General features: G+C 42.2%; 1 protein-coding gene across 1 annotated transcript; it reads left to right on the top strand.

Annotated features, from left to right (window-relative positions):
* LOC149122609 (formin-2-like) lies at window positions 1-22906 on the top strand. The gene is made up of 5 exons (XM_089311254.1): window positions 1-67; window positions 4149-4315; window positions 14521-14668; window positions 20001-20056; window positions 22880-22906. The coding sequence occupies exons 1-5, from the start codon at window positions 16-18 to the stop codon at window positions 22904-22906; spliced, it is 450 nt and encodes a 149-aa protein (XP_089167380.1). The 5' UTR covers window positions 1-15.
* Window positions 22907-24649: the final 1743 nt, after the last annotated feature.

The raw sequence follows: 24649 nt of genomic DNA, 5'->3' as shown, positions 1-24649 counted from the left end.
GAGGTCGCTCTGCTTATGACGTATGTCCAAGATGGCGCCTGCTCTTTGTCTTGCTCGCCTTTGAGAGGTGAGCGGAAAGAGAGAAACCCGTGTCCGTATCGGTCACTTTTTTTTCTCTCTCTCTCTCTTCTAGTTAGCCTGGTGAACTTTTCCCCTCAGGGTCGTTCCCTCTAGTCTCCTCTTTCTGCTTGCCTGCCTGTGTCTCGGGCTATTGAGGTTCGGCTCACCTCGCGTTCCAGCGCTGGTGTTTGAGTCTGCCGCTGGTGTCCCGAACAGTGGGCTCCCAGGCTCTCCACGCAGGTCCGCTGTGAATCACTAGTTTCGGAAGAGTTTCTTCTGCTGTTTCTTCCCCTACTCTTCCTTGAACCTGCAGTATCTCCACTTTTATTAAACTGTCTCTCCCCGGACTATCAGTGTGCTTCCTTCCTATTCCACCATCTTGCCGCAGGTCCGGGATGAAGGTTTTTAAGATCGACAGCCGGCACAGCAGCTTACTAGGCTAATCCTCACCTAGCGGCACCGGCACACCGGGTTCTAGTCCGGGTCAGGGCACCGGATTCTGTCCCGGTTGCCCCTCTTCCAGGCCAGCTCTCTGCTGTGGCCAGGGAGTGCAGTGGAGGATGGCCCAAGTGCTTGGGCCCTGCACCCCATGGGAGACCAGGAGAAGCACCTGGCTCCTGCCTTCGGATCAGCGCGGTGCGCCGGCCACAGCGCGCCAGCCATGGCGGCCATTGGAGGGTGAACCAACAGCAAAAAGGAAGACCTTTCTCTCTGTCTCTCTCTCTCTCACTGTCCTCCACTCTACCTGTAAAAAAAAAAAAATCATTGACACCTGTGTCCAAATTGTCTTCTGAAGCTTTTAATTTATCAGTCATAGAAAATTTAACTGATTTTACTCATTGCCAGACATTCCTTGAAGTCCTGGGCAGAATGTGGTAGCCAACCAATAGAATCTGATAAAAGGGTGTTTATATTCCACCAGAAGACAGACCACAGACCAGCTTACATTCAAGGGCTGGGTTTTAAGAATGAGTAAGGTGGATAATGGCAAAATGAGAGAGAGGATGTGCTATTTTTTTGAAAGATTGCTTTTATTTCTTTAAAAGAGTTACAGATGGAGGGAGGGGAAGAGAGAGAGAGAGAGAAGAGACTTCCTTCCATTGGTTCACTCCTCAAATGGCTGCAACAGCTGGAGCTGAGCCTATATGAAGCCAGGAGCCAAGCACTTCCAGGTCTCCCATGTGGGTGACAGTGGGCACAAGCACTTGAGCTATCTTCTGCTTTCCCAGACCATTAGCAGGGAGCTGGATTGGAAGTGGAGCAGCCAGGACTTGAACCAGCACCCATATGGGATGCTGGTGCTGCAGGCTTTAAGCTGTGGCACCACAGCGCTGGACCCGGGGTTGTGCTGTTTTAGGAAGGGTGGTCAAGAATTTCTCTCGGTGGAACTAATGGCTGAGTGGAGGTCTGAATGAAATGAAGGAGGGCCGGCGCTGTGGCTCAATAGGCTAATCCTCCACCTAGCAGCGCCGGCACACTCGGTTCCAGTCCTGGTCGGGGTGCTGGATTCTGTCCTGGTTGCCCCTCTTCCAGGCCAGCTCTCTGCTGTGGCCAGGGAGTGCAGTGGAGGATGGCCCAAGTGCTTGGGCCCTGCACCCACATGGGAGACCAGGAGAAGCACCTGGCTCCTGCCTTTGGATCAACGCAGTGCGCTGGCTGCAGCGCGCTGGCCGCTGCGGCCATTGGAGGGTGAACCAATGGCAAAGGAAGACCTTTCCCTCTGTCTCTCTCTCTCTCTCTCTCTCTCTCTCTCTCTCTCTCTCACTTTCCACTCTGCCTATAAAAAAAAGAAAAGAAAAGAAATGAAGGAGGAGGTGAGTCCTCATCTGTCCTAAGGAATAGTGTTCCAGCACAACAACTTCCCCAGGGGGCTGGTGCCCTGGCTCACTTTGCTAATCCTCTGCCTGTGGTGCCGGCATCCCATATCGGGGCTGGGTTCTAGTCCCAGCTGCTGCTCTTTCAGTGCGGCTCTCTGCTGTGACCTGGGAAGGCAGTGGAGGATGGCCCAAATGCTTGGGCCCTGCTCCCGTTTGGGAGACCAGGAGGAAGCACCTGGCTCCTGGCTTTGGATCGGCGCAGTGTGCCAGCCGTGGCGGCCATTTGGGGGGTTGAACCAATTGAAGGAAGACCTTTCTCTCTCTCTCTCTCTCACTCTCACTCTCACTGTCTAACTCTGCCTGTCAAAAAAAAAAAAGATTAAAAAAAAGATAATCTATCACTTGAGAACTGAAGGGGATGATTTCCTAGGTATTTAGTTCCAGTTATGTACAGGCACACTTAACTTCTATAGGGAAAAAAAATCCTTATTTATCCTTACAGTATGTCCTGGGAGACCAAAGAATGTTGACTGGTGCCCTGAAGGAATGGAGCAGGTAGAAAGGCCTCTTTTCTCATTGTCACTGCCAATACCAGAGATCTTGTGATTAGTTTTGCTTTACAGTCAGAAACACCAAGAGGTACAGAAATCACATGACTATTGTCGGAACTGCACATTTATTTTTTTTTTTTTTTGAAATTTAGTTGTTGTAACTGAAGTATGGGTATGCATTTTGTTTTGCTTGGGCTCTAAGGGAAAATTATTGTTATATTTATTTACAAAGTTGTTAAAAAATGATGCCTAAATCCAACCAATTATATGCAACAGAGACCTTTTATGGCTCTCTAAGCTAGGAATATTTACTGTTTGGCCTTTTACAGAAAAAAAAATTGGTAGAGACTGGTACTTCACTTCCAGTTCCCACCATGATGTGAATTCATCGGAGTCACAGAATCGTACTGTTGTATTAGAGGAGAAACCCTACAAGTATTCACCAATGCTTTCTATGTGTGAGTACAGTTGCAAGCTAAATGCTGGCTGTCAGAGAGTTTATGATTTAGTGAGGGAGGTAGGCACTAAACATATGACTGCAAAGCACTTAATTAAAGTGGTTAATTTCATAAAGAAGCCATAAAGAGTTCCAGAAGGGTGTGGAAGAAGGTCACTGAAGACTTTTCAGGACAGGTGATTTTGATCTAAATTTAAAGAATGGATCTGCTAACTAGAGGGGCTGGAGGATGGGCAGCAGCAGGGCTGACAGTGAGGAGACGGTTGCTGTGAAAGGGACCCTAGAGATTTTTTTTTTAATTTAAGATATACAAGTTTCATATATTTCATGAAACAGATTTAAGAACATAGTGATACTTTCTTCCCTCCCACCCACGCTCCAACCCTCCTCTTCCCTCTCCCATTTCCACTCTTAATTTTTACGGAGATGTGCTTACAGTTTGCTTAAGGCAAGGGAGCTTCTAGTGTCAAAAATACTTTTGGGACCGGACCTGTCCTCTACCTCTGGCTAACGTGAGGACCAACTGGGGACTAAGAAAGTACTGCTTCCCAGGTCCTGTTCTCAGGTGATTCGAAGATAGGGCTGAGATGGAGAACCCTGGCGCAGGTGGACCCAGGTCCTCTGTCAGTGTCTTCCCAGTGTGTGTCTCTTGTCTCTTTTAGGGAAACAAGGAGAAGCTTGGGCCTACCTTAGACTGATGTTTCATAGGAATATCTGAGACAATTTTGTGTATCTTTCTTTCTCCTTCAGCGCAACTGTTTCCTGCACACCACCTCCCTTTCATTCTCAGGGCCTCCTTTTCTTCATTCCTGCCCCCCCCCCCAGCACCGTGCCTGGCACCACGAATGTCAGCCACTGACATTTCCAGGCCCACATGGTGGCACTTGGGTTACTGACTGCTTCCTTAGAGAACCATCTGCAGGGTAACCAGAGCAGGAGGAAGATTGCCAATGGAATCCCTAAGGTGGGGGCTTCTTCATTCAGATGGGAGATGTGCAGCCCACGACTTGGCTCATTCCCTTTGGATGGAGGCTGAAGATATTTGGGGAATGGGCGAGTGAACCTGATCTGCCATTTCATGCATGGTGTCCGTGGACGCTGACTGCAGAGTGTTTCTGAGTTTGAGAGGCGCCTTACTGCCCAGGGCTGTAGCCTTGGAAATGATGTTGCTCACTGACTGTGTACCTGGTCTGTCTCCTCTGGGAGGCTTCTCAGCTGGGTGAACCGCCAGCCTCCCTCCTAATGAGTGTATTTCATCCGCAGGGAGGACTCTGTTGGAGAAGCTATTCAGCCAGCAGGAGAACGGGCCTCCAGAAGAAGCAGAGAAGTTTTGCTCACGGATCATTGCCATGGGTCTCCTACTTCCTTTCAGTGACTGCTTCAGGGAACCATGTAATCAGAATGCCCAATCGAGTTCAGCTCCGTTTGATGTAAGTAGAAGAATTCACTTCTGTCCGAGAACTGGATTGCAGTTGAAATAGGAGCTGTGATGTGCATTTGTGTGATCACCCTATAATTTGAAAAGAACATGGATACAAGTGTTCCACCCCTCTGCAGCTCCACAGCTCACGTTCCTTTATGACTAGAGTATTGTTTATTTGCCAAAACTCCTTGTATTAACGGATGGCGACACACCAATTTTCTAGCCTGCTTCCATCAGCAGTTATTTAAAGGTGCTTTTAAATCAGTATTTCTGACTATACTGGTCATGGGCATCCCTTCAGAAGCAGTTCCACAGGGCAAAGTATGTCTCCCAGTGGGCTGCAGGTTTCCATGGGCCCCAGGATGCTATTTCCATGCATTCCTCTCTCATTTATATACAGAATGTCAACATGAGCAGCACAGTCTGACCTCTCCCCCAGCTCCCATTCACTAAGAGAGTTCATAGTGCAGAACTGTAACTTGAAAGGCGTATTCAGCACAGCTGCATTGTCATGCCCAAACCAGAGTGTTGCTAATCTTTCTCAGGTATGTGGGACATGGGTGACATTGGTTGTGATGAATATGCATCTGAAACCCAGATGTGTAAGAATTCCCTATATGCAGTACTCGTAAGAAAATTGAAGGGCTGGTGGCTCACTTGTGTGGGGCTCAGAGTAGGTATGTATTAGAGAGTAACAGGTTCTCATTGCTGTGAGATCATGACATTTGTTCCTCTGTTGCCAACTGTTTTCCTCTGCTCTTATCCTCTTCCCTCTTCAATAGATACGCTGTGGTTCAAAGAGTGAAATAATAATGCATTCTGAAAACAATGAGAATGAATGCTGGCTGAGATCAGGATGTGGTAGTGAATAACTGAGTGCCTATATTTGGATTTTTTCCTTCCTCATCCTTATCCATTACATCCTTCTTCTCCCTTTAGTTTTAGACATATAAATGGCATGGTGTAGTCCGAAATCTTTTTGATACTTTGCATCTGAAAGAAAATTTTTTGGATTGTGCTGTGACTTGTGAAGAATTCCTTCTTCTGAGTTTTTAATTGAAAATTTTCCTGCTGAAATTAAAAATATGATAAGTTAGTAGCCATTGACAGCTAGGTAGATCTTTTCCTTCTATTAGAAGAATAGAATAATACTAATTTTTTTCTTCTCCTCTGTAAGAAGTCTGTGGTGTTGTAGAGTCAGAACCTCAGACTATGGTGAATTAAGGATTAGTGAGGTGTTTTCTGGAATTATACTAGGCAAACACTTGCTATATATAGCACTTGCTTTGTGATTAAGACTATCCCCTCATTATTTCATTTTTCTTTGTTATAATTCAGACATAAACCATCTTATTGGTCATTCACTTGGCATTGTAATAAACTGAGAACAGAGTCATACCACTCGTCTCTCACTCTTTCTGTCCTTCAGTCTACCACCAGATTGCCTCTTATCCTTCACCTCTTTTCAAGCTGGTGTTCGGGAGAATTAAGTTTTCCCAGTCCTGGTGTTTTGAAGGGCACAGCGTGAAAAGCAAACACAAATAAACAGAATCCCTCAAAATGAGGAATTTCTCTCTCTCTCTTCTTGTTGTGGTTGCTTGTTATTCTTGCTTTATTCATTGACTCTGTACTACTTCTTTATTCTCTCTACTCAACTGAATACAAAACAAGAAATTAGAGGGCTCTTGAAAGAAATGTTACTCTGTATTCTTAAACTGCTGTTCAGTTGTACAGTCATGCACTTACTGGATACATGGTCAGGGTTTTCGTCAACACCTAGAAGGGGTAATAATAAGAGGATTAGGGAGGACTAAGGTATCAGTGGAGGATGGGAAGAAATATGGTTGTCCATAGGGAGAGAACTGAGTCTCCCTGTTGGTTTCCAGAAGATAGCTATGGGGAGCATTTCTAAGCAACAATTCTCTTGAGAACTGTGTCCTTCAAGCCAGAGCACCCTGTGGGAATCAGCTCATCACTGGCACCCTTCCCACCCCTGACTTTTGCCTTTGTTCCCTTCCCTAAAAGCATCCTCTCCCCCTACTTTCTCTTCTCCCTGTTTACACTTGTGATTGGAGCAGTGTAGACGTGTGAGGATCTTCATGATGCATGTTACGAATGAGCCTACTTCACTGAACCCTTTGGATGTTAGCCTAACATTTTCTATATACATTGAGGGCTTAACCTTTTTCTTTATAATGTACTTTAGAAAATATGAAAGGACTTTATATTTTCTCTCACATTTTAACTCGATTAAGGTTTCAAGAACTTTAAAAGGTAAAGATAGCCTCGAGTGTTGAGGTTAACTCACCCACAAATATTTTCCAAATCCATTTTATAAGCCAGGAAATATTTTAGATTTTTGATATGTGTTAGTTAGCCAAATAAATAAGATTTCTGTTCTTCTGAAGTATAAATCATATTCATGGTGGGATGAGGCAGAAAAATAAATAAGCAAACAAGTAAAATAAAAGCACAGGAATATTAATTTTCATCAGATTCTTAGAGGGTCAATGCAGGAAATACACTTGAATAATGTAATAGAATGGATGAGGTGAGGTAAGATCCCTCTCTAAGGGCCTGTGAGGTGAGGTCTGAATGAAGGTCATTCCAGGCAGCTCCGGGGGGCAAGGACAGAGTTCATTGTAGGGACATAAGCATGATCTATACAAGACATTGCCTCAGGGCCTGTGGAGCTGAGGCTTAGTGGCACGAGGACAGGAAGGTCTCATGAACCAGAGTGGCCAGGATCTTGAAAGCCGTGGGAGTAATGAGATGGTTTTTATTCTAAAATGGGAGCGTGGGGGAGATTTTGAGCAGGGGAAGAGCATATTTTCCGTGTACATGGATCACTCAGCCTGGCATTCGGATAACAGAGGACAGCAGCTGAAGCAGTGACACCAGGAGGGCTGCTGCAGTAGCTGAGTGAGGGATGTGGCAGATGCTTGGCAGGGGGGATTATAGGGGGGTGGGTGGAGGAGTCAGTGGGTTGGGAAAGATCCTGGAGATAGAAGCTGGTGGGACCCTTGGTGGGTGATGCCTGGAACAAGGGAAAAAGAGGAAATCAGGGTGATTTCCTGGTATTTGGTTTGAAGTAGCTGGTGATCATGTCATTACTGAGATGGAAATGTTGTAAGGACAGACTGGTGCTCATAGATATAAACCTATATTAAATAAAACTATTTATTTTGAACATTAACATGTGGTATAATACCTGGAACACATTAGCTTTTGTCTTTTGCTGAGTGGAATGATGTTGACTGCGTTACCAAATCCAAATTAGGGCAATGAAACTTAAAATTATTGTAGCTATTAAAAGGACTGGTACCGGCTCTCATCAAACAGACATAAATATTGTTCTTCTTCTTAAGGGTCTAATGGCTTTGTCTCATTCTCTCTTTTTCATTTCCATTCTAATATGGGTAACCACAAACACAGCTTTACAGATTCTCTGTTAGTGTCTTCACAATCGCCTTTTGCCTTTGGTGTGTTTTTCTTTTTCCAGTCCTTAAGTTCTGTGTTCACTTGGTTGAAGAGCAGTCAGCTTGACAAGCAACAGGCCCTGTACCTCACCCCAGACCTCTCACTCTCCGACTCTGCCCCAGAGTGATTCTCCCTGCTTTGTTTAGCTCTGATGACTTGGGGTACTTTACATTCTCTGATGTTGTTTTCAACATTGCTATTCCTACTGTCTGTCACAGGTAAGGATTTTTAGCTCACTTATATTTCTTCCCATGTAGTTAACATGGATGTTTCTAGTTCTGCTTCGGTAATTCTTTGAACTTTAACAAATATGCTTATAATTTTGGCTGTTGTTCCATCAACTTCAGATGAGATTTCTTGCCATCCTATCCACCTTATAAAATTAGGCTTTTGATGCCTCTACCTCTGTCTGCATCCAGTCTGAGCCTTGTCTGCCTCTTCTACAGACACTTTTATCTTTAGGGTATACTTTGAAGATGGATGGTTTATCTTCATATGTATTCTGAAAGTTGGAAAACAAATGGAAATCATGTAAATACTGCAATGCAGAGACAGGTTCTGTGCTCTGATTTCATTTCCTTCCCAATATCTCCGTATCCCAATATCATAGCCCCCATGCCACTCAAACAAGGATGTCCCTCAGGTCAACTTCAGATAGACTATTTTTTTTAATATTTTTTTTTAATTTTTATTTTTTTAACAGGCAGAGTGGACAGTGAGAAAGAGAGACAGGGAGAAAGGTCTTCCTTTCCCATTGGTTCACCCTCCAATGGCCACCACTGCACTCCCTGGCCACAGCAGAGAGCTGACCTGGAAGAGGGGCAACCGGGACAGAATCCGGTGCCCTGAACGGGACTAGAACCCGGTGTGCCGGCGCCGCAAGGTGGAGGATGGACCAAGTCCTTTGTCCCTGCACCCCATGGGAGACCAGGAGAATTACCTGGCTCATGCCATCGAATCAGCACGGTGTGCCGGCCGCAGCGTGCTGGCCGCGGTGGCCATTGGAGGGTGAACCAACGGCAAAGGAAGACCTTTCTCTCTCTTTCTCACTGTCAACTCTGCCTTTGTCAAAAAAAAAAAGTCCTTTGGGAAACCAGGGTATGCAACATATGGTAATTGGTAGTCAGGAACCTAAAGACCGTATTTGGGAGAATAACAAGTGCAGTCTTGGAATGTTAACACAGAATCACCACACTGAAAAAGACATTTATGGGTGTTTGAGGAAATGCCACAGGGCAGTAGTTAATTGAGTGCGAAACTAGTGACAATCAGCACAAATGCCAAGAAAACTTGGTTTACTCAACTACTTCTAGTTATATCCACAACAGACAACATTGGATGCTTCTCTGTAGAGATGTTGTTGATGATTTTGATGATTTTGAATTGCCCTGAAAAACACTTTTTTTTTTTGACAGGCAGAGTTAGACAGTGAGAGAGAGACAGAGAGAAAGGTCTTCCTTCCGTTGGTTCACCCCCCAAATGGCCGCCACAGCCGGCGCGCTGTGCCGAACCGAAACCAGGAGCCAGGTGCTTCCTCCTGGTCTCCCGTGTGGGTGCAGGGACCCAACTATCCTCTACATCACTTCCAGGCCACAGCAGAGAGCTGGACTGGAAGAGGGACAGAATGTGGCACCCCAACCGGAACTAGAACCAGGGTGCCGAACTGCAGGTGGAGGATTAGCCAAGTGAGCCACAGCTCTGGCCCACCATGTAGTTTTCATTACCCTGTCTTTCATGCAATTCCTCTACAACAAAATAAGGGCAGGCATTCTTCCTGACTTATTGATGACAACATTGAAGCTCTGAAGAGTTAGGATGTTTTCCTAGGGTAGATCAATGCGTAAATTCTGGTTTTGTTTACTTCATATTTTTCTTTATATTATATGGTACCCATGGATTTAGATCTAACAGATAATGTGATATTTTGGTTTTTCTATATGATACCCACAAAGCACTCTTTTGATACCTTAGTAAACAAATGAAGAAAATGGTGTTACTAGATTAAGTCACTGCCCATATGAACAAGTCATATATTTTCTTTTTATGGGAGAAATGTGTTAATTCAATAGGCATTAAGTGACTTTTATGCAGTCATCCCTGTAATATCAAGAGCTAGTGGGGACTTGCAGGTCCTGTGTACATCCTTCTCATCCTGCAGGAATTTTCAGTGAACCTGAGGAAAGATGATAGGTACTCACCATTCTGGATAGCAGGCCTATTGAGTTGGCTTTCTGATTTGGGAGTGTTCCAGGTGAGGCGGAACATCAACTAGAGGTGGTTTTTTTTTTAAGGTTATTTATTCATTTGAAAGTCAGAGTTACAGAGAGAGATCTTCCATCCTCAGGTTCACTCCCCAAATGGCCGAAATGGCTGGATCTGGGCCTATCTGAAGTCAGGAGCCAGGAGCTTCTTTTGGGTAACCCATGTGGGTGCAGGGACCCAAGCCCTTGGGCTATCTTCTGCTTTCCCAGGCCATTAGCAGAGAGCTGGGTCAGACGTGGAGCAGCTGGGACTTGAAGCGGTGCCCATTTGGGATGATGGCTCTGCAGAAGGTGGCTTTCCCATTATGCCACAGTGCTGGCCTCCAACTAGATTTTTAATGATTGATGAGACTGTGAGTTGCAGAGAGTTTAGGTGAGGGATGGCGGACACTAGGAAGGTCATTTAAGTGGCGTGATGCTCCTCTGAGGAAACAGAGGTGAATTTGGGCAGGTGGGTGGGAAGAACATAGGGAAATTCAAATGATGCCAAGTCAAGGTGCAGAGCTGGGATTTGATCCTGTAGACACTGTGGACCCGTGAAGAACACTTATGCCTTGCTCATTTCTGCTGGCAGAGTCACGCCACAAACCAGAGGCTTACCGTCATGACACGAGAATGTGTTAGGACCCTGTGGTGTGGTTGAGAGACTGGAGAACCAACCCAGCGTTTATTTAGTTATTTTTTTCTGAGGTTTTATAGAGTGCTTCTAGTATACTTTATATTTTGGTGAATGGTGACATCACCAAAGTGACAGTTGATTCTCTTGACTGTTGGTGCAGCCTCTTTTGTGTGGAGACAGCTTGGAGGCTGAGAGATTGTTTTTAGGTTGATGGCTCTTTGTCATTGGTTGTGGGGCCAGGTTTGGAGACTGTCGAACACCGCAGCCCACTTTTTTGCCCCTACCTTCTCCTGGAGATCCTCGAGGCCCAAGCTTTGTATTAACCATGTTACGTGCATTGTATTTTACAAATGAGAAATCCAAATGTGGGAGTTTTTAAGGTAATTTGTTTCAGTTCACACAAATAGTGATGGCTGAGGTGCTACCTCAGGTGGAGACCCTGTTTGCCCTTCATGGTACTGTGGTGTTGTGGCTGCTTGATTCTGCTCTACTAGAAAATGTTAGGAGGCAATGACTGCGAAGATTTAAAATAGGTTTTTTGGGTAGATTTTCTGGTGTGTGGATTTAGTCAGTTACTAAATGTTACTAAAAAAGGTATTTTTGCCACTAACTGCAGGGTGAAAGATGTTAGAAAGGTAGCTGCATGTCAATGCTTTCTTAAACCACAGCCATGTCCATGTCACCTGTTAAATGACCTAAATCAAGTTAATCATGTATAACCTTTGAATAGGTTAACTTAACTATTCTCCAACAACTGGGAAATTCACTGTTTTTTAAAAAATATTAAGAGATTGTTTATGGCAGAATGCACACAGCATTTAACATCTTACGTTTTTTATTTTTTTTTATTTTTTGACAGGCAGAGTGGACAGTGAGAGAGAGAGACAAAGAGAAAGGTCTTCCTTTTGCCATTGGTTCACCGTCCAATGGCTGCCGTGGCTGGCACGCTGCGGCCGGCGCACCGCGCTGATCCGAAGGCAGGAACCAGGTGCTTCTCCTGGTCTCCCATGGGGTGCAGGGCCCAACTACTTGGGCCATCCTCCACTGCACTCCCTGGCCACAGCAGAGAGCTGGCCTGGAAGAGGGGCAACCAGGACAGAATCCGGCATCCCGACTGGGACTAGAACCCGATGTGCTGGCGCCACTAGGCGGAGGATTAGCCTGTTGAGCCACGGCACCAGCTTGATATTCTTCATTTTTAAGGATTGTTTGTTCATTTGAAAGGCTGAGTGACAAGGAGAAGAAGAGACTTCTTTCATTCACTACTTCACTCCCCAAATGTCCACAATGGCCAGGGCTGGGTCAGGCTGAAGCCAGTAGCCCAGATTTCCATTTGGACCTTGCTTGTGGGTGGCAGGGGCCCAATTATTTGGGCTGTTTTCTGCTGCTTTCACAGACACATTAGCAGAAAGCTGGATTAAACGCTGGCACTATGGCTTCTGGCTTCTGGCTTTGGCCTGGCCCAACCCTTGCCATTGTGGCCATTTGGTGAGTGAACCAGCAGATGGAAGAGCTCTTTGTCTTTCTTTTTGTAACTCTGACTTTCAAATAAATGAATAAATCTTAAAAAGCAAGCAAGCAACTGGCTTGACAGCGGAGCTGCTGGGACAGCACAAGTGGCTGCTTAGTCCGCTTTGTCACAACGCCAGCCCCAGCACTTACTACTTTTTTGTGGCAGCCATCCTAAAGGATGTGAAATGGTATGATGAATGATACTGAGTGCCTTTTCTTGTGCTTGTTGGTCATTTCTGTATCTTCTTTGGAACAACATCTGTTGAAGGTCTTTGCCCATTTTTGAACTGGGTATTTGTTTTTTTGTTGTTGACTTGTGTGGGCTCTTCAAAAATTCTAAATATTAAATTCTTATCAGATATGACTTATAAGTATTTTCTCCTACTGCATAGGTTACTTTTTCACTCTTTAGAGGATGTCCTTTAATGCACAGAAGTTCTTAATGTATCACTTTTTGCTTTTGTTGCCTGTGATCTTGTCATATTCAAGAAATCATTGCCAAATTCAGTGCCAGGAAGCTTTTCCTCTGTTCTGAGCATTTTATATTTTTAGGTCTTACATTTAGGTCTTTGATTCATTTTTTAAATTAATTTTTGTATACAGTGTAATGATTTACTGAGCTGTCATGAAAGAAAATCTCAAATGAAATTCCATCCAACACATAGACATTTTATGTTACGTGATCAATGTTAGTATGCATGGGATACCTATGAGGTCAGGGCATGTCTGGTTCACCACCTGAGTAGATGCTTGACTACAGCTTGCAAGTGAGATTCATGTAATGCAGCCATGAATGAGGCAGGATTCTGAGCCCCGTCATTGGCAACAGGCAAGGAGATGTCCTCCAAAACTACAGGCTGGATGAGCACCATCAGGGCACAATGGCCTTGACACCTTCCATTGCCTGAATCTTCAGCTATTCAAGTATGGGGTATTCTTTGACATTTTAGCCGATTCATTTATATCAAATTACTTCAGTTTCTCCAGTGAGATATCATATCTAACATTCATCAGGTTAGTAAAATAAACTACTAATTTCACTGATGAAAAGCTATTCCTGATGTTCAGTAAGCTAAATAGTGAAGCTTCAGTGTTGATCACATATGAGTAGCTGAAATGCTTAGCCACTTCTGAAATGTAGCCTTTTGTTGATAATACCCTAGCTCACCCCACAAACTGAATGTTTATTTATGGCCAAAATTGAAACTAACTGATCCATACATTTGTATAAAAAAGGAATTCTGTTTTATTTATTTGAAAGAGTTACAGAGAGAGATAGAGACATAGCGAGAGAGAGGGAGAGAGAGAAGGGGCTTCCATCTGCTGGTTCATTCCTCAAATGGCTGCAGTGGCTAGAGCTGAGCCAATCCAAAGTCAGGAACTAGGAGCTTCTTTGCGGGGGGCAAGGGGCGTGGGGAGAGCCCACGTGGGTGCAGGGCCCAAGCAATTGGACCATCTTCCACTGCTTTCCCAGGAACATTAGCAGGGAGCTGGATTGGAAGTAGAGCAGCCAAGACTCGAACTAGTACACATATGAGATGCCAGCACTGCAGGCAGGGCTTTAACCTGCTGTGCCACAGCACTGGCCCCAATCCATAAATTTTTATATTACTGTTATTGTAATAGCCCATGTTATACATTTTTAAATTAATTAAGCAAATTACAGAGACAGCAGCAATTTGCCATTGGTTAAATCATGCATTTTGCAGCTCAACCTGGTGATTATAGTATTTGTGTAGTGTGTGTGTTTGTATGTGTGTGTGTTTAGTTTTCATTTCACTTCTAGGATTCTCTTGTTCCCTTTGCTTTACTGATGTTGATCAAAAAGTGCTAGGGAGATGTACATGAATAGAAAAATGTCACAAAGACAATACGCAGCATAGATATCTTGAGTGTATGTACTGTAAAAAAGTTAAACATATTGTTATTCTGAAATACTAATGAGCAGTTTTCCTTGAGGCAGCTTCCTTTGAGAGATTTCTAGTTTATCTCTGGGTGCTAGGTGTAGTTCCGAGCCTTCTTCTCATTCTGTCCAGATTCTTAGTCGGCAGTTGGCAAGGCCTTTCTTTGCCAGAAGATCCTCATCCATTTTTTTTATTCTTGTGAGGTTCATTTACTTTGTCAAGATTTCTTTCCTAATTAGTTTCTAGTTTGGACCCAAGATAAATCAGTTGCCTGGGTCTTTTGTTGTTGAAGGCAAGGACGCTATTGCCGTCCCAATGTTTTATATATGTGTGTATGTCTATGGGACTTATATAGACATGATTTTGCAGTGTATCAGTCCAGGTTTATTTTGTGATTGAATTAATAGCATTTAACTATTTTCTGTTTTAAATATAGCAAGATCAACTTTACACCTGGGCTGCCGTTAGTCAACCCACACACTCGCTGGATTACACAGAAGGGCAGTTTCCCAGGAGAGTCCCGTCTGTGTGGCCATCATCAAAACCTCCTCATGAAGAGCACAGGTCGAAGAAGGCCGAAACAGGTAGGACGTGGGAACGGCGATGCTCTGAACTTGGGCAGCATAATGTATCTCTGCAGTACGCACTGGGTAGTGAGTGTGCACTTGTTTTCTAAGTGTTTTTTAGTGTAGAATTTGCAAATGACTTAAAATCACTGGAGGCTTGTTAAGTTGAAGATTCTTCTGCCACATATTCAAGGGAGCCAAGTTAGAGTGTTGGAGGACAAGATACTGAAATTCTCCAGTAATTACTCTGTACACTGAAGGGTTTTTTAATTCATGTTTAATTTTAATTTTAATTAATTGTTAACAGACTCAATATGATTTATACATACAAGTCTAAGAACATAGTGATATTTCCTTTCTTCCACCCTCCTTCATTCTACCTTTGTTTCTTTTTCTTTTTAGTTTTTGAGACAACATGTTTTAAATTTACATTACAGTAAAAGTCTTAATACTTCACCAAATAAGAAGTTTCACATGTGAAAAGCAGAAACGCCCTAGTTTAGGGGGAATATACACAATAGCTAGAAACAATAATTGATCGGATGTACATTGAAGTTTAAGAGCCACTTCCCTAAGGTATCCAGCTGGAGCCAGCCCTAGAGGTCAGAGGTTGACATTGCATTTGGGATGAGTTGGACCCAAAGAGGCATTTCTGACTACTGTCTTCAAAGAGAATGATGGTCACGCCGTCTCTTTTCTGTCAGTCTCTTCACTGACTGCTTTCTTTGTATTTTTCTTATTCCTTTTCTTTTGGAGATACCTGAGAGAGAAAAGATAGAGATATGTTTTATTAAATCTCAGTTTTATGTAGTTATTAATGGATTATGCAGTATTCAGATGTAAGTATTTTTTCTTTAAACTTTTGCTTTTGGTTCTTTTATCTCTTTGTTCCTTTTGTTGTCTTGAAGTATTTTGTGGTCTTGCCTGGGAAGATAGTGTGAGGTTAGCCTCAACTTCATTTGGAGGAATTTCAGTAGGATATTGATCCCTAAGCCCGATTTTAGGAAAATACCCTGTCACCAAAGTTGAGCATCATATCTGTGTAACAATGCTTTATGAAATTTTGTTGTTTTATCCTTTGTTCTTCATTTTGTGTTGTAAATTCCAACTTTCTCTGGATAGACTAGGACTATTGACTTCTGATGCATGAATGACAACTGAATAGAAGGGAAGAATGGCTATTTGTAATTTTCATCCTGACAGCATATTCCTAAGTGGTAGCATGGGTATTAGAGTTAAGAATTTTGATTTTTTTTTCCTCATTGGCTCACAAGAGAAAATACTCCTAAGAAAAGTAAACTGGATTGGTAGCAAGAGAGCTGAACCCAAGAGTGTGCAGCTTGGACTCTTTTTTTTTTTTTTTACCAGCTTTGTGATCTCAGACACATTTCCTACCACTGTACTCAGTTTCTTCATCTCAAAAATGATGATGAGAATAGCAGCCACTACACAGGGCTGTTTTGAGGATTATATGTGTTTGTGTGAACCACTAGAATACTGCACTACCTGGCTTAGTGTTTACTGTTATAATTATTATTGCAATTATTTCATGTTGTTGCATTCCTCATGAGTTCTCTTTAAAACTGTATAGTCTTGTTCTTGTCCCTTGTCTGATATTTTTGCTGATTCACTGCCCAGATGGCTGCAATGGCCAGGACTGAGCCAGGTTGAGGCCAGAAGCTTCATCAGGTCCCTTTGGGTGGTAAGGACCCAAACATTTGGGCCATCTTCTACTTTGCCAAGGTCATTAACAAGGAGCTGAATTGGAAGTGGAGTAGCCAGGACAAGAACTGGTGCCAATATGGGATGCCAGTGTTGCAGGTGGTGGCTTTACCCTCCATGCCACAAGGCTTTCCACCATCCCCCCAACCCCACACCACATGTCCAAAATTCTGCAATAAGGAACCCAGCTAGCTTCCTGCTTTTAACCCCATCTCTGGAGGGATGTGTTCAGGAAGTATTCCTCCTCTTTCCTCTTTTCACCAGTGTACTGAATGGGAACTTTGACCTCAAATGTCTCTTTTTTCAGTATCCAGTGGTTTTAAAATACTACTTAGTATTCCTTGAAATAATCAACAAATAAGAGATGAAATATAGGAAATGTTCCTTGTAGGACCCCCTTGTCACATTAAGGCTCAGCAGTTAATCAAGGGCCAAGATGGAGTCTCCTAAAGCAGTGATCTGCAGAGATGTGGGGACTCCAGCATGGTAGTACCAGAATGAATGAAAGTATTTTTAGTCTTGAAAGGAAAAATACGCAACTGAAAATACTGATCCCATTAGAAGAATTTATCAATTTTATTGAGATAATTATAACTTAAATTTTATCCTATATCCTTGATTAGGGTGATATTTACATTTTTTATATGTTTATTTTCCTAACTGAAATGTTTACATTCTAAAATTTTAGGATACTTTTAAAAAGTTATGGAACATTTTGTCACTGTTATGCATATTGGAGGAGCACTTGACAGGAAGATAATTAAAAATGGAAATCTGAATTTGAATTTTACTTTGGTAAAAGTTGATAGTTGGAATTGAGACCATAAAGTTTGTAATCTAAATTTTTCTTCATTATTTGATGTCACTTGCACAATATCAGAGCAAGTAATTTTTAATACAGTGACTTGTCTCCTTTTAAACTATGCATTCTTGAAGAGGATAATGAAGGTAAGTAGAAGGTAATTTAGCTTCATGGCTTGTTTTCCTCCAGTTGATCTGTTTTATAAGCCCCCCAAAGCTGTAGAGCATTCTTTTGTTCAAAGTGATCTAATGATGCTTCCCGAACTTTTCCTGTTGTAGCAGGAAGACTGTTTGGAAGACTCTCCCTTTGGGTAGTTTCATTCCCAAGGAGACTCACCACTTTCTCTCTTCAAGTTGGACAGTCGTAAGAGAGAAATTCCAATATATGAGAGAAAGCATTGCGGAGAATCTATTGCTGTGTTTATATCACTTGCACACTTTGATAATGCCATTAGTATTTGCTGTGTAATTAACAGAGGTTTACATGTTACTGTGTAGTGACATCCTGGTTAAGCCGACTACATGCAGTATTGACCCCTTTCAATTTTGATTTACATAGAAGAGTTCCATGACTCTTTTTTGTTTTTTAAGAAGTAAAACTTGCAGATCCATCTTAGAAAATTGAGAACTTGGTGGTTTTTTGTGTTTTTTTTTTTTTTTTTTGCCTTTTTATACCTTCCAGCTCTTCTTAAAATTGGTTACTAATTTACATGTGTAGCTATTCTTATTTGTGCTGGTGCTTCTTCTGCCTTTCTCATGTATCTTACTTTAACTTTTCTGTGATCCCTTCTGTTAGAGGTTTCTCTTCATCCGCATATGTAGAGGAAGGACCTGACCATTCTTTATACACATTTGCTGAGGTGAAGTCTTGGTGCCTCTCCCCATTAGTGACTTGCAGAAGGGCTGCGGTTCCTGTGAATTCTTGGCTCCCATAATGGCCTGTGTGTAGTTAAGCACTGGCTTTTTAGATGAGCTGAAGGTGTTAAACTTGACCTTTTCAAGACTATAGCCTGACTGAAAAGGAAATTAGAATGCAATTTGCTTTAAAACTTGGTGACAGAAGCACTGACAAGAAGAAATGCTTTCTGGTTATCTTGTTTATTCTTTATCTTCACTCTTCATTTCCTCTGACTTACTTGCTACACCCACCCTCCCACACCCATGGTGGTTCTCTTTGTTGGACTATCACATTTTATTCAGATCTCTATCATCTCAATTAGTTATGTATCATAATTTATCTATTTTTATATACACATGTCTTCCATGTAGACTTCTGGTATTTTGAGATTTCTTGGGGTATTGTATATAGTTCAGTGTTTGAATGAATGAATAATGACTTTTGTTGGGAAAGACATAAATGAATAAAATGTCAACTGAACAAATGAATGCAAGATTTGTGGGAATTTTTTGTGTGTGATAAACTAGTTTTTGGACCATTTTACAGCCTCGGTGTCAAGTTTCAAATGCCATTTATCAGATTTACACAAAACTAATAAAACAATTAATTTGAACTTTCAAATTCATGTAGAACAGAAGCAGGGTGTGAAGATGTGAACAGGAAATTAACCCTTCTTACTTCATTTCTGGAAAATCAAGTCCAATATGTTTCTTTGAAAATGTGAATGGCCAAGAAATAATGGAGTATTGATTTTAGAAGAAAACTTGAGCTGGATCATAAGTGGAGCATCTGGGACTCCAACCAGCACCCATAAGGATGCAGGCACTACAGGTGGCGGCTTTACGTGCTGTGCCCAGCGCCAGCCCTGACAGTGTAGTTTGGCAGTATGTTATACCAGTTAATCACCAAATGCCTTTCATTTTTCAGTAGCATTGCAACATGCATCAGCTGCAATGCCGCTAAATTTGGATTGTGAAAATGATTGTTGAGAATGACTGCTGTATCTTCTGCCTGGTGTCTGACCCGTGTGCCAATCAGGAGGAGCAAAGTGATGGGTTGGGTTTGGGATAATGTTGAGAATGACTGCTGTATCTTCTGCCTGGTGTCTGACCCGTGTGCCAATCAGGAGGAGCAAAGTGATGGGTTGGGTTTGGGATAAGGGAGCAATGTGATTGAAGCATTAATTCTGTTCATCAGCTTGCCAACAACCACTTGGTTATGGGCCTTTGGTTTCTAACCTCTGAAATGAGGATAGACCGTATTAGCAATTTTCAGACTGGTCCATGGGACACTGGAGATTCCTGAAAGCCCTGTCATTTTTATTTTTATGTTTTTAAATTTGCAGACAAGGATCATTTAGGAGATAGCAAATCCTGGACTTCGTTATCGTTTTGATTTTCTCACTTGATAAACTTGTTTTCTTCCAGAATCTCTAATGACAGAGGCTAAAGGAACAAAATCCTTTCCTCGTTACTCAGAGCTATTGGTGACAGTGTTCATTACTGCTTGTTGAAGTCAGGAGGTAATTTTTCAACAATCAGCTAAAGCTTTTGGGATCCTATCTTTCAAGATTGAGAAAGTGGCTTCTATCACAGCAGAGATTTTAAGTGAATAATAAAATATGAGTAAGTGAGGGTCTTAGAAATTGCTGGCACAATCTAGAAACTAGGAATCCAGAAAAATAATTGCGGTCAATATGTATTAGGAGTAGTTCGATTTATGAAAATAACTAATGACACGAGTGTGTTCCATTTGATGTGTTGTGTATCCTGAAAAGTACTCATATCCTTATAACCCAGTAGTATAATTGAAAGACTGATATTTTTGAAATATATGGCTAAAAGTGTACTTTAGTGAAATTTTGTTTTCTGACTGAGCAAATGGGAAAAATTATTAAGTTATTGACCGTCTGCTTCCTTTCTAATCCAGAATCTCAATCTGCTGTTTTGGAACCCCTGAATAAGTGTCCAGATGCTGTCCAGCAGGTAAGAAGATCTTGTTAAAATTCAGAATCCCCATCTCTGTCATTTGTCTTGGAATCACGACAGGATCTGTGATTTATGCCCCCATCTGTCCAGCTGGAGAGGTGGCCCTTACTTCCCAAAGTCTGCAGGAGATCCAGTCACACAGAAGGGGAGAAGTGTTCTTTCATTTATGTTTTGCAAAGAAAATTAGCCTTGAAGTGGAACTGAAAACTGTATAGCTGTATCATGCTATATCCAGCCAAAGAGTAGGACCCAACAGCAGCTGTCTCCAGCAGGAAACTCTGGCCACTTCCAGAGAAGTCTGTGCCGAGATTTGCCTGGTCGAATAGTCCCCTTGACACAGTTAAGTGAAAATCTGTCATAGCTTTTCTGAAGTCAAATCAGATTTTAAGTTGCTCTGGTGAATGAAACATTAGTTCATGTATGTCTAGTTTCCATGGAGTCTTTTTTCTGTTACTTACAGAAGCCAAGTGCTGGTCTTTTTTTTTTTTTCTTCTTCTTTCTTTTCTTGTACCAAGTTAGTATAAAAAATCTTTAAGAAATGAAATGATTGTATGCAATAGTAGTTGTGGATAGCAACTGTTCTTTCTGATATAAAATTATTTGTTTATTGTTATTATTTTTGTTTAAATTTTTCACAATCGTGATTTGATAAGATAACCATGCAATTCTATCCCTGAGTTGTTACTTGTTTTCTCAACCTCTTGTAGTTCTGGCCAACAAACAAATGCTACCAAACAATGGGAGACTTAACTGAGAAATATGTGGTGAACTTTTTCCTCCCTGATAAGGAAAGCTGCTCTACCCGCACCTACCTTCCGACTGTTGGACAAAATCATGAGGGGAGAGAGAGAGAGAGAGAGAAAATGAATCTTCTCTGGTTCCACGGAAGATAGGTCAAGATAGTAAGAATGAGTCCTTGATGCCATTTTCAAAGTCAACAATGAGACAAAGTTAAATAAAAGATTAATTAAAACTTAGATTCTGTAATTAAAGTGTTCTGAGTCCATAAAATAAGAAAATAAATGAGTAGAGAAGGTAGGAAAGAGGATGCTGAGAACTCACATATTCCAGGCTAGGAATATGGGCAAATGTTTTAAATTCTATGTCCCTCAAGGAAGTCCTACAAAAAAGGTTCAAAGTTATATTAGAGGTGGTTTTTCTGAAAGAAGTATATCTTCTCTAAACGAGGTTCTCATTGTAGTCTGTGGTATAAATTGCCTGAATGTTCTATAATATGGAATTTTACTGGGTTGGAAAAGCCAACTTCTATGTCTAGAGTTAAAACAATCATCATCATAGAAGTGGAAGGTATAATATAAACAGTCAAAAACAAAACACAAAATGACAAGTCTCAGACTGCAATCATTTTTGAAGATATTTTCATTAATGTTCCTTAAGTTTTTAATTTTTTTTTTTACTTATCTGAGAGGCAGCAACAAAGGGAAACTCCCACACATCCTGGTTCACACCCCAAATACCTGCAATGGCCAGGGCTGGGTTAGCACCTGAGCCAGCAGCCAGAAAGGCAGTCCTGCTTTCCGATGAGGGTGCAGGAATCCAATGATTTGAGCCATCATCGCTGCCTCCCTGAACTAGGCTAGAGTCAGGAGTCAGAACAGGGAAGGAAACCAGGCCCTCTGATGTGGAAGCTGGGTACTTTAACTGATAGGCTAAATACCCACTCCCGAAATGTTCTTAGACAAGAGGAATAAGTCCACCACAAAGACACAGTTATGCTTCATATCTCTGAAATAGAAATTATTATTTCAAATTACCTCAGGGTAGAAGAATGAACAGCCTCATTAAGGAGATTAGATTCTTTAGACTCAAAAACTTCTGTTTGTGGAAAAAATCTTTGATTATGATTATTAGGATATAGAATTCACTAGAAACTCAGAGGAAAACATTATGTTTTTGAGAGAATTGTGATTGTGACAAAAACATGAGGCCTGGTGGGATTTAGCAGGAAACTAACTCCTCAAGTAATCCCAGAACTTAGAAACTAAGCCAAATAGAACTGGATAACGCATACATTATTTCTCCTAGAAATTACCTTCTGCCACATACAGATCTCTGAATGACCAGGGAGGATCCTGGGAAAAGAGACTTCTGAAGAGCAGCAATATGTGCTGACAGACTAGACTGGCCAATTGGTGAATTTTTTACACAGCAATTCGTATTGGTAAGGTTGGGAATAAAGAGAAGTGAAAAATGCATTACCCTAGGCCAGGAAATTTAAGAGTGAGCTAAAATATTGAAAAAAAAATAGGTTAAATAACATTTTAATGCAATTACAAAAAAACTAAGTTAATGACAAAAAGATCCATGATGAATGAAATATCAAAATTGTAAATATAAACCAAGATTACTGGTGCCTCCTTTTGCCTCAGGTTCCCATGCAGCTCAGCACAGCACTGTTACAGTCATTTCCTCGTTTTTCCTTTCCTAAAACCTTTGTGGTGGATTTCTTCTTTTCCTCATCATTGTGTCTTGTGTGTGTTGGTGGAAGCCAACTTGGTCACCAAATATATAAAAAGCCAAACCCAGTCTTGCTTATCTCTAGAGACCTTGGGCCTTCAAGTGAAATGGAGAAATTGGATGAGATTGAGGTGGCCTCTCCACAGGCAGGGGTAAGTGTGTATGTATCACTGAACAGCAGCTTTTAAATGAAGCAGTAAATGGGAAGAGGAATATACAGATGGTGCCTAGAGAAGAGGAAGACATCGGTGCTTGTGTAAGGAGCAGCAACCTCTCCAGTCCTCACTATTAGTACATACACTCTTTGCTGTCTGTATAGTTTTTCCTTTTCTACCTTTCTAGTGGTTAGATGTGCTCATTGAAATGTAGGAAGTCTGGAGGGCAAGGGAGGGTGGGAGGAAGGGGTTGTTGAACAGTTTTCTTCCTGGTCAAAGGAAAGCTAGTTCCTTCCCAACCTCTAATGCTGCCTTTGAGGAAAGTTGCTGTCCGGGGCAGTAGCAGGTATTTTGGATCTTCAGGAAAAAAACATGAAACTCAACAGGCTAGCGATTGTGAAGTACAGGGATGGAAGACTCTGGGTTCTTGCTGACTCTGTAGTAGATATTGCTGATGCCCAGTCCAGACTCTATATGTAAACAATGCGTCCATGTCTCAGTAGACATGAGGGGGATCCAGAACTGTGGGAGGAAAAAAGATGGGTATCAGTTACATCACTGGGACGCACTGTTCTCCTATAAGAAGTTTCTCCCAATATTATCATCATCGAGAATTCTGGAAACCATGGTCTAAATGGACAGAAGTTAATAGGAGAAGAGGGTAGATTTGAAAAGTCCGAAGAGCAGGAAAGAGTTAGACTCTGTTGGTGCCAGTCCAGGTCCCCAGTACCAGTACCATCCCTTTGCTACTCTTGAGTGCTGGCTGCTAACAGCTCACAACTATCCTCTTCTCCAAAAATCCTGTAGGCTCACCTGGAAATTGCCCTTGCTGCTGTCCTCACTCTCTTACAATTTTACCAGAGTGCATACCCTCACTAAACCACATGTACGAGATTGCTTTTTTAAAAAAATATGCGACTTAGTACCACATCACTCTATCCAGTTAATGTTAGGATCTTCTTCCTCTGAAATTCTTGTTAGGTCATCGATAGGAGACATAATGGTTAACACACTCTGGTTTTTCCTCATAAAAAGGTAGAGAGAAAAAATGTACTGAACACAGTTTACAGCTTTGTATTTCAAAAATCAGGAATATAGATTCTAAACAGCTTCTTCCTTATTATCTCATATAAATATGCATTACATTTAATTTCACTTTTCACATCCTTTCCACAACTATTTTACATAGTTATTAGTGATGCTTAAATTTGACATTATTTCATAAATTAAAAAGAAAGAAAACAGAGCCAAGTGCTGAATGGCTGCAGAAGCCAGGCATCTAACTTCTGCTCCATCCAGTCTTGAGTGATTTTTTTTTTTTTTGACAGGCAGAGTGGACAGTGAGAGAGAGAGACAGAGAGAAAGGTCTTCCTTTGCCGTTGGTTCACCCTCCAATGGCCGCCGCGGCCGGCGCGCTGCGGCCGGCGCACCGCGCTGATCCGATGGCAGGAGCCAGGAGCCAGGTGCTTTTCGTGGTCTCCCATGGGGTGCAGGGCCCAAGCACCTGGGCCATCCTCCACTGCACTCCCTGGCCACAGCAGAGAGCTGGCCTGGAAGAGGGGCAACCGGGACAGAATCCGGCGCCCCATCCGGGACTAGAACCCCGTGTGCCGGCGCCGCAGGCGGAGGATTAGCCTAGTGAGCCGCGGCACCGGCCGTCTTGAGTGAATTTTAACCTCATCATCTTTGTGGCTTTATAAATGTAGCACCACTAGTAGAGTACTAGTTTCCCATTGCTGCCATAGCAAATTACAGCAAATGAGTGAGTAGCTTAAAATGATAAAGATTTATTGTTTCAGAGTTCGGGATGTTAGATATCTGAAATGGGTTTTTGGGGCTGAAATCAAGTTTCAGCAAGGCCACATTCTTATCTGGTCCAGAGGAAAATTTGCTTTCTTATCATTTCCAGATTCTAGAGGCAGCCCTCAGTCCCTGGTTCATGGCCTCTGTTTACCTT

Source organism: Oryctolagus cuniculus, chromosome 13 (assembly GCF_051225735.1).
Source record: "Oryctolagus cuniculus isolate XC-2025 breed Fujian yellow rabbit chromosome 13, ASM5122573v1, whole genome shotgun sequence".
Classification (NCBI taxonomy): Eukaryota; Metazoa; Chordata; class Mammalia; order Lagomorpha; family Leporidae; genus Oryctolagus; species Oryctolagus cuniculus.
The sequence above is the reverse complement of the archived record's forward strand: the minus strand, read 5'-3'. Positions and strand labels throughout refer to the sequence as shown.

Coding starts and splice junctions, on each gene's coding strand:
- LOC149122609 (XM_089311254.1), top strand. CDS start 16: ATGACGTATGTCCAAGATGGCGCCTGCTCTTTGTCTTGCTCGCCTTTG. Junction 68..4,148: donor GTCTTGCTCGCCTTTGAGAG/GTGAGCGGAAAG, acceptor TTTCATCCGCAG/GGAGGACTCTGTTGGAGAAG. Junction 20,057..22,879: donor GTCCAGATGCTGTCCAGCAG/GTAAGAAGATCT, acceptor CTACCTTTCTAG/TGGTTAGATGTGCTCATTGA.